This window comes from Lutra lutra, chromosome 16, assembly GCF_902655055.1.
Source record: "Lutra lutra chromosome 16, mLutLut1.2, whole genome shotgun sequence".
Lineage (NCBI taxonomy): Eukaryota > Metazoa > Chordata > Mammalia > Carnivora > Mustelidae > Lutra > Lutra lutra.
The window spans coordinates 40,003,506-40,025,664 of record NC_062293.1 but is presented as its reverse complement, the minus strand read 5'-3'; the positions used below and the strand labels follow the sequence as shown (position 1 = coordinate 40,025,664).

Here is a 22,159-nt window from a genome sequence, read left to right as displayed (position 1 = left end):
TGGCCGCGGCCCCGCCCCGGCCCCGCCCCGGCCCCGCCCCGGCCCGGCTCCGCCCCGCCCCTCCCCGCCCCGCCTACTGAGCCGCCGCCGCGGCGCAGGCAGCCGCCTCCTCACCTGGGCGGCGCGCACGCGCGGGGCGGGCGGCGGTGGCGCGCGCCGGCCCCAGCCAGGTCGGCGGGGCGCAGCGCCCCCTGGGGACGGGCGCTGGGATCTCAGGGAGGCGGTGCCGAGGAGCGCGGACGTAGGAGAGTGGGTGGAATCAGGTTTCCTGAATTGCCTGCTCCGCGGTGTTTGATGGCTGCAAGCTGAGTTACCGAAGTAGCTCGCGGAGCTTTTTGCGGGGACAATTCCTTAGGATTCTACCACCTTGCCGCGAAGCCCACTCCTACTCCTCTGCTCACGTCCTTTCCATCCTCGAAATGACGGTTCGTTCACAGACTGAGAGTAATAATAGCCAACACTTGGGGGACACTTAAAATGCCCCGAGCTTTTCTAAGCGCCTTAGGGAATTCCAGTAACTCGCCACACCGCTGGGAAGTGTGGAAGCTGCAGTTTCATCTAGGTCACTCGACTTAGAAGCCGCATGGCAGAATGCTTTCCTTCCTCAGTGTTCCGTGGTCCACCTTTCTGTTGCACTCATCCGAGCACGTTGCCTTATGTTACTAAGAAGTTTTTAATATATGTATGTTCCACCTCCCTAGGATTATTGTAGACTTCTTGAGCATGGGGCCATGGCCTAAATTGCTTCATATCCCCGTTGGCACTCACCAAGCAACTATCATGCTGCCTTGCACATGTAGATACGAAATTTGCTCTGGTTCAGTGGAGAGAAATGAGTTCTAAGTGTTCTCCAACTTAACGGATGCGCTGGTTGAGCTTGGAAAAGTCTTTTGGAACTTCGACTACGTTTTTCCCAATGAAAATATATTATAAATGACTTTCTAAGGCAGCTGCACCTCTTCAGCTGTGTGTTTCCATTAAGACCATCTTCTAGGAAATCTAGAGGCTCTCAAGGACCTGGCTGGGCTCCAGCTCTATGGCTGAATTTGAGATGAGTAAACCCGGCGGAAGGACCCTGCTCAAGGCTTGCTTCAGCTGCCAACAACCCACACTAGCCAAGAGAGAGGGGAGGGCAGCTTGATCACCTCTGGAGGGAACACCTCTGCCATAAGAAAGCCATCCCCAACCCCGGCACAGGAAGAGCTGGGTTGCAGTCTACCATTAGCAGCCTTCTTCTTCAGAAGACACCTCTCTGGATCTCAGTGTCCTCATTTTGGAATAAGACCCTTAGGCTAGCACTTTCCAAGGTAGGACTGTCTTTTGCTTGGGTCATTATGGGGGCCGGTCGGTAATTGCATAATATGGTATATTCCTAAAATGTTTGTTTTGGTGTGTTGTAAAGTAAGTAGAACTGAATTTCAAAAATAAAAGGAAGAAATCGTAAATTTTGTGCCAATTGAAGCGACCAGGGACTCCACTCAATGACCCATTGGAAATGGATGCATGTGTATTCTCGGAGCCCTGGGGTTGTTAGAGCAAAAGTCATTCAACAGTGGGTAGGATCTACAATGGGATGCAGCTAGGATTTTCAAATGGCCAAAGCAAAGGAATTCTTGTTTTTTTTTTTTTTATCAATATCTTATATAGGAGCCTGATGTATACATATACACAACATATGCAAAGGGCATTTTATAAATTTATAAGCCCAAATTAATATAAAATCCGGGATGAGACCAATGAGGCTCTTTTGAAGAATCCGTATTTGTTGGTTGGGGACCACCATCCCCTTAAATCAGCTTCGGGATTCCAACTTACTTTTGAACACTGTTTTGGTTGTACAGTATCAAGAAAATTCTGATTTACATGGCTATGTAGTAATTTGTTACTTGTAGAGTTTTACACCCAGCCTTTTTAAAGGCCAGAGCACAACTATAATCTTATCAATCAATGACACATTTACAAGAAGTTCTGATATATGCAGAGATGACAGGAGTGACAAAACCCTACAATCTGCATTCAAACAAGGTCATATAGAGCAGGATAGCTCACTATTACTCTCCTTCATGATAACATTTAGATATAAACACATTTGGATGTGTATGCTTTAAATACGGTTTAAAATATACTAAAAACCAAAATAAAAGTTAAAATCACCAATAATCAGCCACATTGAGATCATGAGTGATGTGATGAGTGATATAATGATCTCCTTAGAAAGACATAACATCACTTACCTGCTTAAAAGTGCACCCACTGAATCTGATCATGAAGAAACATCACATTAATTCACATTAAGGGACATTCTACAAAAAAACTGATCTGTACTCTTGAAAAATATCTATGGCTTGAAAGACAAGGGAAGGCCAAGGGGCTGGTCCAGGCTCGAGGGGCCTAAAGAGACCACAGCTAAAGGCCATATGTGACCTGGACTGGATTTTTAACTAGAAAAATGTAAAGGATTTTTTTTAATTTTTTTAAAGATTTTATTTATTTATTTGACAGACAGAGCTTACAAGTAGGCAGAGAGGCAGGCAGAGAGAGAGGAGGAAGCAGGCTCCCAGCTGAGCAGAGAGCCTGATGTGGGCCTCGATTCCAGGACTCTAAGATCATGACCTGAGCTGAAGGCAGAGGCTTTAACCCACTGAGCCACCCAGGCGCCCCAGTGTAAAGGATTTTTAACTCTAGGAAACAAACTGAGGGCTGCTGGGGGGGGGGAGTTGGAGGGGGGGGAGTAAATGGGTAACAGGTATTAAGGAGGACATGGGACGGAATGAGCACTGGGTATTCTGTGCAATTGATGAATCACTAAATTCTACCCCTGAAACAAATAATACACTCTAGGTTAACTAAATTGAATTTAAATACAAAAAAATTTTTAGGAAAGGAAAAATGTAAAGGACGTTATTGGGACAATCGGTGAAACCTGAACGCAGACTGTAAATTAAATAGTAAGTTTGAAATGATTTCAAAATGTAAGTTACAAATCAAGTAACAGTCTAAAACTGTTCTAACATAGAGACACCAGGGCGGCTCAGTCATTAAGCCTCTGCCTTCAGCTCAGGTCATGATCCTGGGGTCCTGGGATGGAGCCCCGCATCGGGCTCCCTGCTCAGCGGGAAGCCTGCTTCTCCCTCTCCCACTCCCTCTGCTTGTGTTCTCTCTCTCGCTGTCTCTCTCTCTGTCAAATAGATAAAGAAAATCTTAAAAAACAAAAATTAAAAAACTGTCCCAACATCAAAATTTTTTTTTCAAGGAATCAAATAATACTTAGAAGTGAAAGTCACATCAGACGTTTGCAGATATTCCAGAACTGAAAAATCAGCATGCACACTGAAAACCCTGGTACAGAGTATCTGTACTCTCCTTGCCATAGATATGCTAAGAGGTTATAAACACTGAACAGACAATTCTAAGAACAAAAACTCATTTAAATAATCAATCTTTTAAATATGTTTTCATAATTTAAATAATTTATTGTTTACCTTCGTTGCCATATAAATATGCCCCAGGGAGGGCACAATCTGTTCTCTGCCTGAAATTCCCTTCTCTGTTGTCCCAGTCCTCACCCCTCTGGCCTAGCTCACTTCTGCTCTTCCGGTAGCTCTGTCCCAACATCACTTCCTCCAAGAAGGCTTCCATGATTTCTTATGTCAGGGTTGGCTGTCCCTCCTCCGTGCCTCCAACAGCACCCTGGAAGTGTCCTTCCATTGCAGACTGAATGCACTTGAGCCTGTTGTCCTTGTCTCATGAGAGAGAGGGCATGAGGGCTGGAGGCTGTGTCTGTTCTATTCTCGGGGGTAAGTCTAGCACCCAATAGCACGGTGCCTAACATGTAAAGCTTCTAATAAACATGTGTTGAATAGATAAATATGGAACGGTCTATGTATCTGTGAGTTGTGCAATGTGAGGTTGTAAATCCACCCCCTCCTTTGGTAGACTTTCTGCATTAAAGTCAGTCTTTGTGCGGTGTTTATCTTATTCTCATCTCCTGCCCCTGGAAACAAGTCTTGGGGCTGTGTTCACTTCTCTCCTGGGCCAGGCCTGAGTACTATATGTTCACATAAACAAAAGCTCTTGTTCCAAAAACCTCTCTGTGGTTGACAGCTGCTACAGGGAATCTGCTCTGGGTTATCTGTGAAAATCAACTCTGAATATTCCAAAGCAAATATTTGCTCCCGATTCTCCTCTCCCAGAATGCTTCTGGGCTGCCCTACCCTCCCTATCTTTACCAGGTGCCCAGCAACCAGGAAGACAGCTCACTTCAGCACGAGTCCTGCAAAACAGAAGCAAGAAGGCCAGGGAAAATATAGTATAGTCAAAGGTATTTTATACATTTATTTTATAAGCCCAAATTATTCTGGAGCAGAAGTAGAAAGGCAAATTTATGTTGCAAAATAACTTTATAATGCGCTCAGCTCCATATATAAATGAGGTGGAATTCTCTTCCTTAGATATTATCCAAAGCACACTTCCTCCTCTTTCATGCCAAAGATTGGATTTGAACTATGAATAGTACATCAAAGGCTATATATATATATATATTTTTTTTTTCTCTCTCTCTCTCTGTGGTTTTTGAAGCTTAAGTGCTTTAAAGTAAAAGCAGACCCAAGAGTTGCCTCCCTGGAGTCACTGATGACTTGACCACCTGTGGCCCTTCTCGCCTCCCCTCACCCCTGCTTTTCATTCTGTAGACATCTCATAGGACAAAGGAAAGGGAAACTTCATAGCCAAGTTCACTGCCATACACTGCCCTGAAAGCCCAGAAAATGACTTAAAAGCTTCATCCTCTCACCTATAGCTAGCTATTAAAGACAAATGATCAGCCAGACAATTGATAAAGACCGGGTTCTGGGTTCTAGGGGTTTCTTCCCCTGCTGTCCCTGTGGCCCAGCTGTACTTACCTGTGACAGTGTTGCGTTGGGGACAAGGATCTTCCCTTAGCTCTTTGGAATGGTTGATACTGCAGACAGAGCCCCTTTTAACACAATCAGCCTAAGCAGAGAGGAAGTTGGGATATATCAGCTGAAGAGAGGGAGGAGATGGAGGAGAAGAGAAGGAAGGGGACTGCCACTGCCTGAGTCTTAAGGTAGCAGGTGGGCAATAGCAAGACATTGGTTCTCAGTTTTTAGGTCTTGTTGTCCTTTGATGAAAACATGTGGACTTCCCTTCCCAAGACAAATGTATTAAGCACATCCACAGAACAGTTCACACATAGACCCTCTGCCCCTCTGCCCCTCTGCCCAAAATAACCTGTCTGTGGATCCCGAATTAAGAAGCCCTCAATTAATGGAAGGGTCACACCACAGGTTCTAATCATTGGGGAATGGGGAAGAATTTAAGAAAACTGTCGTCATGGGCATCCTGTGAGTCACCAGACAGGGCCTGCCCCAACAGCACACTGCCCAGTGTGGGCAGAAGACCCACGTATTTATGGCCACAGGAAAGATAGTGTCATGGTAAGGGAGGACATAGCCTGGGACAGCCTCCAGAACTTCTCCTGCCTATGACAACATAGTTCCCAACTATAAACATTTCCCTGCGATGTATCCTCTTTGCTAATTTCAGAAGTGCTTATCACACTGAGTTGGAGTTGGCTGTCCAGGCCTGTCCCTAACATCTCCCAGATGGAGGCCATGCCTTCCTCATCCTTTTATCTCCAGCCCTCAAGTCACGCCTACCGCCCCATAGGTATTTCTCAAATTGAGTAGGTGAATTAATTAGCGAGTTTATTTATTAGTAAATGGATGTGTGTAGGTGTAGCATTATATTTCAAGGAGCATGTGGCATTTCTCTAAGCCCCAAGCCAAAAAAATCATCAACTCTCAAGTTAACTCTGGCCACTGGAAATGGTTCTAGAGCTAGAAAACTTGGAGGGTGTGATAGAAACCTATGAGAGGGAGAACAGCAAGGTATATCCATAATAGATTCATGGAGGGATGGTGTCTTTTATTTTTTTAACTATTTATTTATTTGACAGAGAGAGACAGGGAGAGAGGAAACATGAGCAGGAGGAGTGGGAAAGGGAGAAGTAAGCTTTTTGCTGAGCAGGGAGCCCGATGTGGGGCTCCATCCGAGGACCCTGGGATCAGGGCCTGAGCAGAAAGCAGACGCTGAACGACTGAGCCACCCAGGCACCCTGGATGGATGGCATCTTAAGGCAGAATGTATCAAACTTTAAAGTGTGTAAGAATCATTTGGGATTTTGTTAGACATACAGAGTCTCAGGTCCTACCTGCAACCAACTGAATCAAAATCTGCATTTGACAAGATCCCCAAATGTTACTGCTGCTGGTTTGTAGACCAGACTTTTTTTTTTTTTTTTAACATAATCTCTATGTCCAACGTGGGGTTTGAACTTACAACTCTGAGGTCAAGTCCCCTGCTCTACTGACTGAGTCAGCCAAGCGTCCCTGCAGACCATGCTTTGCATAGCAAGATTCTAAGGATTCTTAATGGTTGTATAATCAAATGCATACCCCTGGGGAAACTGAGAGCCAGGAAGAGCTGCTGCCTTTGACTAGGTCAGAGTGAGGCGCTGTTAGAACTAGGACCGGACCCTAAAGCTTCTGATTTGAATGGTGGGTGGTCTCCACTATCCAGTGCGGGCATTCATCTGTGAGACAAGATGCAGGGGGAGGAAGATAGACAAGCAAGGGACGGTAGCACCCTAGATCTTCTCTGGGTAACCCCAGTCTCTCTACCCCTATTTTTAAATTGGGTTAGGTATTTTAAATGGAGGGGGCTGATGTCCTTCTTTTCTCCTGTACTTTTTTTCTCCTCCTCTAAAAGCTTGGCAGAGGGCCGCCTGGGTAGCTCAATCAGTGAAGCATCGGCCTTCAGCTCAGGTCATGATCCCAGAGTCCTGGGATTGAGTCCCCACTTCGGGCTCCATGCACAGCAGGGACCCTGCTTTTCCCTCAGCTAGCCATTCCCCCTGCTTGTGCTCTCTCTCTCTTTCTGACAAATAAATGAAAAAAAAAAAAAACAAAAAACACCACACTGTTTAAATAAATAAATAAATAAATGAAAGCAAGCTTGGCAGAGAAGTTAAATAAGATATTTCTAGGGCTGGGAAAAATTCAGATTTACTTTCTTCCCTCCACCTGACAAAGTAGCAAGTGGTCAGTACCAGTATCATCCACCATTAGTATCAGTTAGTATCTACAGAGCTGACACTCCAGGAAGAGTGTGACATCATTCCCAAGGTGACATCTTCTAATCTGCCCACCAGACCCCCTCTCCTTCTGCCATTCACCTGGAGTTTCTCAAATGGTGAGCTGTAGCAGTAGTCATCTCCTAGAATTAAGGTCACAAAATATGATGATGTTAAAATGCACCGTGCGACCCTTTTTCCATTCAACTGGATTAATTCTCCAGAACTATCCAGAGGTAGAAATAGTATGAGCAGTACTTCTATTCGAATTCTGACAACCTGACTCCCCAAAGACATGATTTAGGGGGAAAGCAGAATCCACACAACCTAGGAGACCTCAGAGGCCATGTGATCTAATATCCCACCCAATGTCCAGATCCTCTCTACAATAAGCTGCAATGCGTGGACCTACCTGGGCCAATTGACTCAGTAGGCCTGCCCCATGCCATGTAGACGTCTCCACATAAAAGCAGAATGCGCTTTAACTCAGGCTGACTCCTCAAGTCACTGCCCAGACTCACTCCATGCCCTGAATTCCAATTGTCCCATTTTCTGCTCTTGTTACTCATTATCCCTATTTATGAGCCTGGTTTGTCCTTTGGAGCTGATATCCCACCAATATAGGACCAGGTTGGAGTGAATTATAATCAAGGAGGGAGGCCAAGGTCATGGCCAGTGAAGGAAGAGCCTTTGATTTTTCTTTTCTTCGATTTTCTTTCTTTTCGAATTCCCTTTCAGAGTTTCTATCCATAGAATTCCAACACTAATATTGTTAATCTCTGCAAAGTCTGCTTTCTCAATGTCTAAGGTCTATGTCTGTGCTCAGCCACATCACAGTCACTTTCTCTTAGTGTCCCCACCCTTTCTAACTCTTTAATTACCTCTTCTCTAACTGAGTAGTGCTCTGACCAGAGCAGCATTTTCCCCAGACTCAGGAGACAATGGTGGTACAGTGGTACCCAAGATTTAGATACCTGTACTAAAGCATAGGATGGGGCTTGGGGAATCTTCATTTTTATAAGCAGCTCAGGAGACTTCACTGCAGGTAGACAGGAGGCCTAACTTCCAGAAATATTGATGGGAATTTTGGAGTCAGACACATCGGGGTTCAGTTCCTAGCCTTGCAACTTACTGCCTATGTGACTTTGAACACATTAATTTATCTTTATAAGCCCCAGTTTTCTCATCTCTCTCTTTTTAAAAAAAAATTTTTTTTTATTTATTTGATAGAGAGGGCAAGCATGAGCAGGGTTGGGATGGGGGAGAGCGGAGGGAGAAGCAGGCTCTCTGCTTAGCAGGGAGCCCAAGGCAGGGCTCGATCCCAGGACCTTGGGATTATGACCTGAGCTAAAGGCAGATGCTTAACCACTGAGCCACCCAGGCACCCCTCCTCATCTCTTTTAAAGAGATGATAGCTTTCATCTCTGTGTATTAAAACCATGAAACAAAATGTCTATGTAGTGCTGTGTATAATTCAAGGCAAGTACTGAGCCTTTGATAAATAAAAGTTAGCATTGCTGTTAGTGTAACTGCTTCTTTTATCATCAGGATAGGGAACTTATTAACAGGTGATTCATTGCATGTCTTTTTTAGCTGATTGAGATTTCTAATAGATACTGGTGTGGCTCCTGATCACCCCATAACTTTCTCCTATGTCAGTGTTGGGATTCCTCTCAGTAATTTATCACCATTTCTATGCATAGCCATGGGCCTTGCCCTTAGAAGGGGATCACACCTTGCTATTTATTTAAAAGTTTCATTTACTTATTTGAGAAAGAGAGAGAGAGTTCACGAGCGTGGGGGAGGGGCGGAGGGAGAAGCAGACTCTCCACTGAACAAGGAGCCCGATGCAGGGCTCCATCTCAGGACCTTGGGATCATGACCTGAGCCAAAGGCAGACAACAAATTGAGCCACCCAGCCGCTCAAAATTTGCTATTTTTGCATGAGTGAGCGCTGTCTGCTCAAGACTTCCATGCTACACTCCCACAGCAACACCACCTCTGTTCTCACCCTTTACCTGTGCTCTCCAGCATCTTCTGGATGTCATAGTGCTACTTTGGATCCCTGCTGGCCCTGAGTGACCAGTGAAAAGTGCCATTCCACTGAGAATGATTTTTGCCTGTTTATATTTACTTCGTTGCATTACAACTTCCAGTTCAGGGACACCTGGGTGGGTGGCTCAGTTGGTTAAGCGTCTGCCTTCAGCTCAGCTCATGATCCCAGAATCCTGGGATCGAGTCCCACATCAGGCTCCCTGCTTAGCGGGGAGTCTGCTTCTCGCTCTCCCTCTGCTCCCCACCTCTGCTTGTGGTCTCTCTCTCTCAAATAAATAAATAAAACCTTTAAACCTAAAACAAAACTTCTAGTTCATTTTATCATATAATATACACTCTTGTGCATACATTGCCTTTTTAACTAGAGAGATCATGAGAGATGAAGCCAGTAAAAGAGAGTAGAGTTGAGGGGGCGGGTGGGACATGCCTTGATAGCCAGGTGGGTGATGGGGAACTGCTTTTTCCTTTCACAGAAGTGTTGGGTAGAGTTCTGTTGTTGTTAGCAAAGAACCATTCAGGGGAATTGAGTCTGCACTAGGGATTGGCTGTGTCCCAAGTGCTCCCTCAATGAACGAAGACACACGGCAGCTGTGCTGAGCACACCTGTGTAACTACAAGGATTGGAGGGCTCTGGTGTTTGGGTTTGGAAGGTGGTGGAGCATGGGGTTAGAAGCAGAGGTTCAGGAGCTGGTTCTGACCACCCCCCTCCCCCCGTGCACTGTATGTGACCTTGGGCAAGGCACTTGAGCCCGCTGAGACTTAGTTTCCTCATCTGTAAAGTGAGAGTATACTAATATCCTGCCTCTTAAAGTTGCCGTGAGAATTACGGGCAGTAAAGGACATCCCGCACTTCGTATGGGGGCTGGGACCTCAGGCTCCATAACTGGGAGCTGACAGTCTTATTGGAAGCCACCAGTCCCTAGGACTGGGCCTTTAGTGCAGCTCATCGCTGAGACAGGAGAGGGTGTCTCTTGTCGTCTGGTTCTTTTCTTCCTTGGACACCCTGGCTCTCTGGTGTCCTCTTATCTGTTGGTCGGTGTCAGGATGGTCGCTTCCTTATAGCTGAGCTGATAACGCTAACTGCAAGGAGTTCATGACCTCTCCGTCTACCGTGTCTCAATCTTCACTCTTGCGTCCTGGGGTCCCTAGTCCTGCTTCGATACCTGAATTCCCAATTGCCGTGGCATACCCCAGGGGGTCCTCCCGGTGCAAATGCAGATACCCACAGTAGATCCATGCAGAGCTGCTCCTTCCGCCCCAAACCCTGGTCCCGTGCAGTTGCTTCAGAAAGGTTTTATAGACCAGTGAGTCCTAAATCTGGCTGGTCCATAGATTCCCCAGTGCTGCTTTAGCAAAAAATCGACTTCCTGGATTCTGCTCCCAATCCTTTCGAATTGCAGTTTTTGTAGCTAAGAACCACTCTAATAAGAACACCTGGAGTTACTCCACACGTAAAAGGAATAACTTCGGATATCAGTGTTGCCGGGTAAATCAGTGACCATTACATCAAAGTGGTCATCCTCTCTATTGCATGGGCTCGAGCAGAGGAAAGCTTAACATTTTGAGTTTCCCACCTCAAGCCCCTTTCCAGAATGTACCATAAGCCTGCTTTAGACTCTACACTTATTATTTCTTAAGTATTCTGGAGAGTATTTATCTCCGGCAGGTGCACTCACTAATCACTGACTTTATTAGGAAAGAGTGCCTTCCAGCTCTCCCTATAAAACCTCTTCTGGGCAGGGGGGTGGTTGTTCGCTTGCCTACAGCTAGTGCTATAACCTAGAAGTGCAAGGAATTAGCCTTCCCCATGTACTACCCTTGCTTACATGGCCTGAGATTCCCTAAGAAGAGAACAATGCTTTATATCCCAACCAAAGAGAAGTACAAGTGGGCCAACTCAGCCTTGAGGCAGAAGACGAAGAAGAAGGAAGCCTATTTTAGTTATATGGGGAAAATCCTAAAGCAGGTGAGCTGGAGCTCTCTTTATGGAAACTTAGAATGGCCGAGACCGGTTATCATGTTCGAGGCCCTGGTTGTGTTTTTTTGACTACACCAGCGCTTCTTCACACATCGAGTTCCAGAAAAGTTGTGTGCCCCCAGCGTCTATAAACCAGATCTGCTTGTGGTTGCTATCTTTTCCTGCTTGGCTTGCTTTCTGTTGGCAGCAACTCCGAACACCTGAGCTCCTAATGTCTCTCCTCTATCTGCTGATAGGCAATCTATAAATTGATTCTTAAATGCCCTTTTATTGAGAGGGGACCCACCACCTAGCCTGTCTAATCACTGAAGAGTGACGTAGATCAGGTTTTCACTAAAGGGTGCTCTGTACTTAGAATGTACCTAAAACTCGTAGGCTTTCATTCCTTCCCCCACCCACCCAGCCTCACTCTGTAGCATACTACTGCAGAGAACAAACTCAGAAAAGTCTTCCCCTTCAAAAGAAGCTATGGGGAAGACAATAAGGAGATTTGACAACAGATGCACTAAGGCTTGATCTTGGCTTTCCTTCGTGACAACAAAGCAAGGCTGAGTGTTCATGTGTGATTATACCAACCCCCCCCACCCCCACTGTATTCCAGTGCTATCATTTGGAATCTGTTGCTTATCCCGTGAGAAGAAGGGGAAAATGGGATGAAGGAAAAACCCGAGAAAGGAAAGAAGGCATGTGATCTAGAGCAGGGTTTCTCAACCACAGCTCTGTTGACATTTTGGGGCTCCGTTATTCTTTGTTGGGGGCTGTCCTAAGATCAGGGGATGCAAGGCAGCATCTCTGGTCTCTATCTCATGGGTGCCCATAGCCACCCAACAGAAAATGTCCAGAGACCTTGCCCCCAGTTGAGAACCACTGCTGGAGAGCCTGCATTTTCCGGAAGGGCTCTCCGTGGGAGTACTTGGACTTCACTTCGTCCTCTAAGCATTAGTCTGTCTTTGACTAGTCCTTTACTGCATGGGTCTGGCAGGCCACTCTGCTTCTGTAAGCTTCCCAAGGGTCAGAGCTGTGCCTTGAGTCAGCCCCTTGTGGTGCAGTGACGATAAAACAAGATGCTGGCTGCATAAAAGTATCGGGTGTCTCCGTGCAAGCCAGGTGTGCCAGGGGCGCTCAAATGAAAACGATGCGGTCTCTGTCCTAAAGGGGCTCATAGTCCTGCAGGATAGGGGCACTGGGGAAATACTCTGAAATGATTAGAACCAGGAGGAACTTTTCAAATCCTGCTTCAAGCCTTTCCTTTTACGAAAGAGAAACTGAGGTCCAGTGTGGGATTATTACTTGTTTACGTGACCTCTCATACCTGCACAGAGCTAGGATTAGAGCCCTGGGTGGGTGATTCTCAGGGCACTGTTCTTCTGACCATTCCAGCTGCCTCTCTAACTTTAGATGAGGTTGTTAATGACCTAAGACAGTGTGTAATACAGGTTCTGAGAACGCAAAGAACTCTGGTCCTCGGTGGGAGATTGTGGGGAACACAGATTAGCCAGAGGGGGCACCTGGGGAAGAGCCTTCAAGGGTAGATAGGATTTGGAAGGTAGCGTTGGGTGTGGGCATGGTAGGTGGGGGCAACAGATCAACAGTGGTGTGGAGCCTGGGAACGATAGTTGTGTATCCGAGGAAGAGTGAATTTTCCCAGTGTGGCTGGAGGTCATGTTGGTGCAAGGATGTAAGGTGGCAAATTGAGAAGTGTTAAAACAAAATGCTCACTAATGTGAGGTATCGAGTGTGCATGTCTATTCTAAAATTATATTTTCCATCTTTTAAAGGTGTTGGATGTTAACTCTGCTTCTGTTGGGAAAAATTGAGGCACAAAATTTAAGTGACCTGAGTTATACCGTATTCCACAGATAAGGGCGATCTTTCTCACCAACTCCAAATTCCCCCTTCCTGGTCTTCCTCAGACAGTTGATAGGTACAAGGGCCTAATTTCTTTCATTGTGTTCCTACCATTGTACCTCTGGGGGGGTCATGTGGCTCCACACGTGCACCAATCCATGAAAGGCATGGGTGCTGGGTTAGACCATAAATTGCTTACTTTGGGAAGCCTTCACTTCTCTGTCTTACACTTGTGCCAATTCTGTCCCAGACTCACCCAGACTTCAGCGGATACTCCTGGCTCTTGGATGCGCTGGAATCTCTGGAGGACTGGCTGCTGGAATGGGTTAGCCTGGAGGCGGTCAGACTGTCCTTCTCCAACCACAGAAGAGCCATCACCAGCAGAGAGATCCTTGGAGCAGTTAAGCAGAGATCCTCTTGGGAGAGCTTTTGTATAAATGAAGTGTTCTGAATGGCTCTGCTGTTGGAATGATTGCACTTGTCAAAAATAATGAGAGGGGTCAGAGGACCGAGTCGGAAAACAAGGTATCTGATAGATACCCATTAACAATAAGAGTCTTGGTGCTACACACCTGGTCTCTGAGTCCTGTGTTTTTAGCCTCTGACTTAATTTGTAAAAAAAATAAATAAATAAGGAAAGAAAGGCATTTTCTCTTGTGCTATGAGTGTTATGCTTGTTGTTTATGGCTTTAAATTTTTCTGAGGCCTGCTTCTCCCATTCAAACTTACCTTTTATCTTTCTGGAGGACACAATTCACCCCATCACATTGTGTACTCACGATGTCTTGTCTCTGCCATCTTCAGTGCCACGGTGGAGGCTGCTGCCCTAGAATGAACTGATGATTTTTTTTTATAGCACCTCTACAGATTTAAAAGAACAACAAGAAAAGAGGGATTTGTTGTTGTTGTTGTTGTTGTTCTTTGAGTAGAAGCCTCATGGTATTGGTTATTGGTATTAGCATAACAGGATGGGTGTAATGAGGGTCTGTCAAATGTAGATGCTAGTCCCAAGTATGGAAAAACATTGTAGTGTTATAAAAACAGTAGCATTTTAAAAATACAATACTGTAGGAGCAGGAAGAATAAATGGGCTGATACACTTTAGACGTGGTGATCTGGGTAAGCCTGGATAGGTGATGTGAGGGAAGAAAGGTGCTAAGCATGGTGAAGGATTCTAGGCTGAGGGAACATCATGAGCAAAGGTCCTGAGGTAGGCAGGAAAGCTTTAGCTTGTTAAAGAAAATTAATGAAAGCCAAGGCAGCAAGGTTTTTCTAGCAGGCAAGGGTTTTCTAGCAAGCAAGGGAGATGTACAGTAGGAGATAAGGTTGGTGGGAAAAGCTAGAGCCAAGTTCCTCAGGGTTGATTTTATTCCAAAGATCGTGTGAAGCCACTGAAGGGTTTTTAACTGGGGAATTGATGTCTTGTTCACTTTTTTGTTTCTGTTGTTGAGGTTTATCCCCCAGTAAAGTGTACAAATCTGAACACACCTCAGAGTTTTACGTCTATATGCCCAGGTTAAGTTACAGAACATTTCCATCACTGCGGCTGCGAAGTCAAGAAAAATAGGAGTGTGTGCCAATAGGAAGATCAGTTAGAAATACTTTGTATGGGTTTAGTAGAGAGATGACGATGGCCTGCCATGAGTGTGGGTGGTCGTCAAGATGGGGAGAAGTGAAGAGATCTGAAATGAATCTGAGATAGAATCAATACAATTTGTTAACAGGATGGATGTGAGCAGTGAGGAAATGGTGAAGCTTCCTCGGTTTGGGGCTTGAGCAGTGTGGTGGACAGTGGTGCCAGCTGCAGAGATGGAGAAGCCTGGAGGAAGGAGGGCAGGTGTTTTGGGAGAGGGGACCCTTGAGAATTTCATTCTGGACAAGTTCAGTTTTCAATACTAGGGAAACCTGCCAACGGATGCCAAATAGAAAGGACTGGGCCAAAGATACAGATTTGGGCATCATTAGCATAAAACGTGATGTATATAAATCAGCAGGAATGGGTATGATCCCCTAGGAAGATGGGGTGATATGGGAGACAGAAGACTTCAGAACCAAGGTTAAAGAAATCCTAGTATTTAGAATCAAATGGTGGAGAACAGACACACCAAGGAGGAGAAATCTGAGAAATCAGAAGACGGTGGTGCTATGGAAGCCGAGAAGAGAGAGAGTGGTCTAGTCTGCTGTGAACCATCCTGAGGAGAGTGTTAAAAGGAGACATGGACATTCACTGCACTTGGAGTCATGGAGGTCACCGTGACCTTGAGAAGTCAACTCTCTGGAGCAAGGCAGGCATCAAGCAGATTTAAGCAGGTAGAAGAGTGAATGGAGACGAATGGAGGATGGGGATGGAGAGGCTGCTGCTGAGGTGGGTTGCCTGGGCACTGAGGGCAATCGGGGGCTCTTGGCTCAGACCAGGGCTTCTCTGCTAGGTTCCTGCGATCCTGGGGATTCAGGGCAAGCATCCTAAGATAGGTTTGGGTATTCCCCAAACCCCATTAGGGTTTGGACAAATGCTGGCTAGTGACACCAAGCCTCTTCCAGGCCACGGTTGTCCTGGAGAATTGTCAACCCAACTGCCTCAAGAGCTGAGCGAGGTTCCAGTCTGTCTGCTGCCCTCTGGGAGCTGACTGTGCTCAGAGAATCTGAGAGGGTCCTGATGTCTCCAGCCTTGCCTAGCCTCCTCCTCCAATCACTGGGATTTGGTTTAGTCTAGAGGAAAAGCTGGGCTCCTCCCCATGTTCTGTCACCAGGTACTGGGCTTGACTTCTAGGCCCAGCAGATTCAGGAAATCTCTTTACTTTCCCTCAACTGCCTAAAATGAATTTAGATAAAGGATCTACCAAGAAGAGAGCTATCAACATAGTTAGCTACATTATGATACGAACTGGGTATGGTAGACAGGGAGGAGCCTGGCAAGGCCTGTTTGATCAAAGTCTTCCATGTCCCACTGTTTCTGAATGGCCCAAACATTTGTTTACCAAACATGTATGAAAGAGTTTCATTCTTTCTCTGTAAAGTCCCAGACTCCTACCCCCTCCTCCTCAGTTCAGAAAGAGGTGTATACCTCAATTTGCTTGACTGTCTTTGGAATTTACATGTCTATGTGGACTCCCCCTAAATATGAAATGAAATTTTATTTTTTGCCCTGTTAATCTGTCTCGTGTTAAATGATTCTTAGTCCAGCCGGAAGGATTCAAGTTGCGAGAGCTCAGGTAGGTGGCCTTACCCCTCTACTTCCTCCCTTAACAAACATAATCATACTGACTTTTCAGGGTTGGTGAGAAGAACAAAAGAGATAGGCATGTAAGGTGCCTAATCAGTGTCTGGTATGTAGTAGGTGCTTTATGAATGTTCACTCCTTGCCTGGGCGGAGTATAAACTTGCACCCACTGGCCAGTAGGAAGCCTCTTTCTTCCTTATTACCCTCAGCACCTTTTTTCTTTTTTTTTCTTTTTTCTTTCTTTCTTGTTTTTTTTTTTTTTTTTTTTTTTAGAGATTTCATTTATTTGAGAGAGAGCGCAAGAGTGAGAGGAAGCAGGGAGCCCGATGTGGTGCTCAATCCCAGGACCCCTAGATCATGACCTGACCTGAAGGCAGATGCTTAACCAAATGGGCCATCCAGGTGTCCCATCCCTCAGCACCATTTCTGACCAGAAAATGGCTTCTCCTCTCTAATCGCTGGGATTAGTATTTAATTTGGAAACCCTTGCTACAGCTTGGCATTCAGACTGAATCTGGAAAGGCTGTATATAGGATGCTCGGATTTCGAGGAGCAGTCCAGTAACCTTCCCTCTTACCTTTGCTGGGGAAACCCCCCTGCATGCAGATGTACCAGAAGGAAGGGTACTGCCCATGCCTCACCTCCCACCCTGGAGACAGACGGGGTGAATTCCTACTCACAACTTTGAATATGGAAGGAAAGGTAAAGTTGAAGGGAGGGTCACAATCATTTCAGGGTCATTGCACCTGGCCCCTGGATCCCCTGTGGTACCTGCCCATTTCCTAATCTGGGTCTTTTGTTTCCTGCTGATTCTGTGGGCACCTCCTATCATTTCAACAAGTCTCCTTTCTACATAAGTTTCGATTGCTTGCAAGTAAGAACACTGAGTGTTTATCTCAGATCAGTCCAGGGAGACTTCAAGGGGCATTGGGACGGCAGGAGTTGCCAGAATGATGGGAGAGAGGTGGCTAGTAAAGTCACAGCCTTAATACTATCCTGTCTTCCCTGCAGCTGAGTAGTGGGTGGTTAATTGGAGGCATTCACACCATTTGTTTGTTTTGGTCTTATAAGGGAGGAAAAATAATTTTTCCTCTACCCTTCTAGATTCTTGCTTGAGACCCCTATGTAATAAAAAGATTAATAGGAGAAAAACAAACAGAAGTTTAACAACGTGTATACCTCCTGTACACATAAGAGACACCCAGGAAAACTGAGTAACTCCCAGAAATGGCCCAAGCCACCCCCTTAAATATCACCTCCAGCTAAAGACCAAAGAAATGAGGAGTGCCTGGGTGGCTTAACTGGTTAAGGGTCTGACTTCTGCTCAGGTCATGGTCTCAGGATCCTGGGCATCAGGCTCTCTACTCAGCAGGGAGTCTGCTCATCCCTCTACCCACCCCCTCCTCCTGCTCTCTCTCTCAAATAAATAATAAAATCTTAAAAAAAAAATACAAAAGAAATATGTTGGAGGGGGCAGGAGCCAGACCACTTATGGGAGGTTACCTATAAAAGCCCAGTAAACAAGGGTGTATTATGCAAATTTAAGCTGGTGATAAGAATTTTTTTATAGATTTAGAATCCTCTTCTCTTCCTAGGACAGAGAGAACACCCTTATAAATGGAGATTTCCTGGCTCTCTGTTCCTCCCCATTTGACTGACAGCAGTGACAGCCATGTCCCAGAGACATGATGGTAAAGGTTAGAGTAAAGAGATGTGGTCATATTGGGTGCCTGGTCACCAGGGCTACTTTTGACTCTGGCAAAATGGATTTTTAAAAAAATTTTTATAAAAGATTTTATTTATTCATTTGAGAGAGAGACAGAACACACAAGCAAGGGGAGAGGGAGAACAGGCTCCTGCTGAGCCAGCAGGGAGCCTGATGTGGGGCTCTATCCCAGCACCTGGAAATCATGACCTGAGCTGAAGGCACACACCCAACCATCTGAGCCACCTAGGTACCCCTAGTTTTTTTTGTTGTTGTTTTGTTTGTTATTTTTTTATGTTGGGCATGGAGCCCAATGTGGGGCTTACACTCACAACCCTGAGCTGAGATCAAGAGTTGGACACTTAACTGACTGAGCCACCCAGGCACCCAACTCTGACAAAGTGGATATTGTCGCTATAAATGACCCCTTCATTGACCTCAACTACATAATCTACATGTAACAGTATGATTCTACCCATGGCAAATTCAATGGTGTAGTCAAGGCTGAGAACAGGACACTTACCAACAGAAAGTCCATCTCCATCTTCCAGGAGCCAGAGCCTGTCAACATCAAATGGGGCGATACTGGTGCTGAGTATGTTGTGGAGTCCACTGGGGTCTTCACCACCATGTAGAAGTCTGGGGCTCACTTGAAGGGTGGGGCCAAAAGGTTCATCATTTCTGCCTCATCTGCTGATGTCCCTTGTCTCTGATGGGCATGAGCCATGAGAAGTATGACCACGCCCTCAAGATTGTCAGCAATGCCTCCTGCACCGCCAACTGCTTGGCCCCTCTGGCCAAGGTCATCCCTGACAACAGTCCTTGACCACATTCTTTGCCATCACTGCCACACAGAAGACCATGGATGGCTCCTCTGGGAAGCTGTGGCATGATGTCCAATGATCTGCCAGAATATCATTCCTGCTTCTACTGGTGCCAACAAAGTTGTAGGTAATGTCATCCTTTACCTATCCTAGTGAGCTAAATGGGAAGTTCACTGGCATGGACTTCCATGTCCCCAGCCACAATGTGTCGATCACGGATCTGACCTGCTGCCTGGAGAAAGCTGCCAAATATGAGGGTGAAGCCGGCATCAGAGGGCCCCCTCAAGGGCATTCTAGGCTACAGTGAGAACAGGTTGTCTCCTGCGACTTTAACAGTGACACCCACTCTTCCACCTTCAATGCTGGGGCTGGCACTGCCCTCAGTGACCACTGTGTCAAGCTCGTTTCATGGTATGACAAAGAATTTGGCTACAGCAACCAGGTGGTGGACCTTATGGTCCACATGGCCTCCAAGGAGTAAGAGCCCCTTGGACCACCAGCCCCAGGAAGAGCAAGAGGAAGAGAGAGACCCTCAGCTGCTGCGGAGTTCTTGCCTCAACTCATCCCCTGACACACTGAGAAGCTCCTGACCTCTATACAGTTTCCATCCCAGACACCTAGAAGAAGGGGAGGGGCTTGGGGATCCCTACTTTAGTATGTATCATCAGTAAAATATATTGTCCCTAGTCAAAAAATAAAACAACAAACAACCCCCAAACAAATGGAGATTTCCCTTACAAATGTATGTTTCTTTTACAAAAGGGCAATTTCTAGTTAGTTTTCAGAGCGTCTCCTGTGTCTGCTATTTCTTAAAAATAAGCAGCCTAAATTAATCCTTATGCCAAAGAGGCATATTTTGGGATGACAAATTCTGCTCCCCTTGGGTCTTTCCCACTTGTGTTATAAACTCCCCAAGGTTGATGTTTTCTTTTATATTTCTCCTACAAGAGTCATAAAATCCTAGACCTGTGTCGGGGCCCAGAGCATGCCACCCCGAGATGGGCCACTTTGGCACGAAGATTATTTTGAGTTAAAAGCCATCCCAAACCAGCAGATTCTGGAAAAGTTCTTTACCTCCCCCTCAACCGTCTAAATTTATATCGGAAAGGAGAGCCTGTACCAGGAAGAGAGCTATTAAAGAGATTGCTTTTTACCTAAGAAACTGGTGTGCATAACAGGGCGATTTCTGTGTTCCAAGCATCTCTTCTCACTTTCAGGCACATGGCCTTCCTCCCCTTTGCATCCCCAGACCCCGATCCTTCTCATGGAAGACGTACACATGAAAATGACACCTGTTTATTGTGTTACCTGTCTTTGGAATTGCATGTCTGTGTGCATTCCCCAGACACAGGAAAGTAAATTCGACTTTCTCCTGTTAATTTGTCTTGTGTAAATTTAATTCTTAGTCCAGCTAGAAGAATTCTGAACAGAAGAATATTTCTTTCTCGCTGACACCCAAAAAAGGCCACAAGAGATCATGTGGTTTAGCTTCTTTTTTCTGCCTTCTTTTCTTCTTCTTCTCCCCGTCCCCCTTCCTCCTCCTCCTCCTCTTCCTCCTCCTCCACACCACCACCACCATCACCACCTTTTCTTCTCTTCCTCTTCCCCCTCCTCCTTCACCTCCCCCTCCTCCCCTTCCTACCCCACCTTCTTCTCTTTCTTCTTTTTAAATTCCAATATAAGAAACATACAATGTTATATTCCAGGTGTACAATACAGTGAATCAACGATTCCATATAGTACTCAGTGCTCATCACGATAAGCATAATCTTAATCCCCACCAACTATTTCACCCACGGGCCCCACCCACCTCCCTCCAGAAGCTGCTTTTAGGCAACTGACGTGAGCAGCGGAAGCTGAGTGAGGTAGAAGGGCCAGAGTGACCTCTGGGCTGAGTACAGACAGGCCCATCAGGGGACCCACCTCAGAATAGCCATAAGCCTGGACGCCTGGGTGGTTCAGCCGGGTAAGCGTTCCACTTCCGGTTTCGGCTCAGGGTCATGGGATAGAGCCTCAAGTTGGGCTCCATGGTCAGTGGGGAGTCTGCGTGAAGATTCTCTCCCTCTGCCTCCCTCCCTCAAATACATGGATAAATTAAAAAAAAAAAAAAAAGCCATAAGCCCCAGCTGACCAATGGGCTTCTTACACCTGCACACAGGTACCAGAAAAGGAAAATACCATTTGTTCCCATACCTTCTCACGTTCCCCCTTACCTTCAGTCCCCAGTGCTGCCCGCTGGCAGACTGTCCTGCTCCACTCCCTTGTGTCGTCTTCAATAAACTGCTTTCTCCTTTGTTCTGCCTCAGATTCCTGCACAGCCCCCCCGCTCACCTGATCGGGTCACCCCACACTCCCCTCTGGTAACTGTCAGTTTGTTCTCTATATTTAAGAGTCTGTTTTATGGGGGCGCCTGGGTGGCTCAGTTGGTTAAACATCTGCCTTTGGCTCAGGTCGTGATCCCACAGTCCTGGGATCGAGCCCCACGTCGGGCTTCAGGCTCTGCGGGAGCCTGCTTCTCCCTCTCCCTGCCACTCCCCCGCTTGTACTCTCTCTCTCTCTCTGCATCAAATAAATAAATAAAATCTTTTTTAAAAAAGTCTGTTTTATGGTCTCTTTTATTTCTTTGTTCATTTTTGTTGTTGCTTAAATTCCACCTGTGTGCAAAATCATATATTCGTCTCTCTCTCTGACTACTTCACTTAGCATTATGCCCTCCATGTTGTTGCAAATGGCAAGATTTCATTCCTTTTTATGGCTGAGTCATATTCCATTATATATACACACATATATATCTGTATCTGTCCATATCTATATCTGTCTATATCCATCTATATCTCACATCTTCTTTATCATGTGGTTTAGCTTCTTTACCTCAAGGCCACCATATGTCTGAATCACCCAAGACAAAAATAGCACTCCATTCTTCTCGGAGTATTTTCAAGAAAATGGAAACACTTACTGTCCCCAGTCACCCATACTGATGCTTGCTGCTTTGCTATAAGCAAACTTTCCTTAAAGATTGAGCTGAAGGGGTTTGAGATTCCCCCCACAATGTGCCACTTTGGCATTTGCATTATTTTGAGCTGAAGACAATTGAGACCCTGTGGTCTCAAGAGAAACCTTTGTCCCTCTCTTAACTACACAGAAGAATCTAAATTGGAAGGTCTCTCCAGAATAAGGTTGTTAGTATAGACAATTTTTTAAAAGATGCATTTATTTGGGTGCCTGGGTGGCTCAGTGAGTTAAAAGCCTCTGCCTCCGGCTCGGGTCATGATCCCAGGGTCCTGGGTTTGAGCCCCACATCAGGCTCTCTGCTCGGCAGGGAACCTGCTTCCCTTTCTCTCTCTCTGCCTGCCTCTCTGCCTACTTGTGATCT

The 22,159-nt window shown here is 45.9% G+C and overlaps 1 protein-coding gene across 3 annotated transcripts; it reads left to right on the top strand.

Moving 5' to 3' along the window:
• The first annotated feature begins 180 nt into the window (after positions 1 to 180).
• Positions 181 to 13,669, top strand: LOC125087709 (histone H2B). Of its 3 annotated transcripts, XR_007123493.1 has the most exons (3): positions 181 to 425; positions 702 to 1,307; positions 13,285 to 13,414. XR_007123493.1 is itself a non-coding variant. In XM_047708295.1 (2 exons), exons 1-2 carry the CDS (start codon positions 11,016 to 11,018, stop codon positions 13,483 to 13,485), a joined length of 360 nt encoding a protein of 119 aa, XP_047564251.1. In that variant the 3' UTR covers positions 13,486 to 13,669. The 3 variants fall into 3 exon arrangements, 1 of the variants encoding a protein (XP_047564251.1); XM_047708295.1 differs by lacking the exons at positions 181 to 425; positions 702 to 1,307 and adding an exon at positions 11,016 to 11,174 and having other exon boundaries at positions 13,285 to 13,669; XR_007123494.1 differs by lacking the exons at positions 181 to 425; positions 702 to 1,307 and adding an exon at positions 12,921 to 13,110 and having other exon boundaries at positions 13,285 to 13,426.
• Positions 13,670 to 22,159: the final 8,490 nt, after the last annotated feature.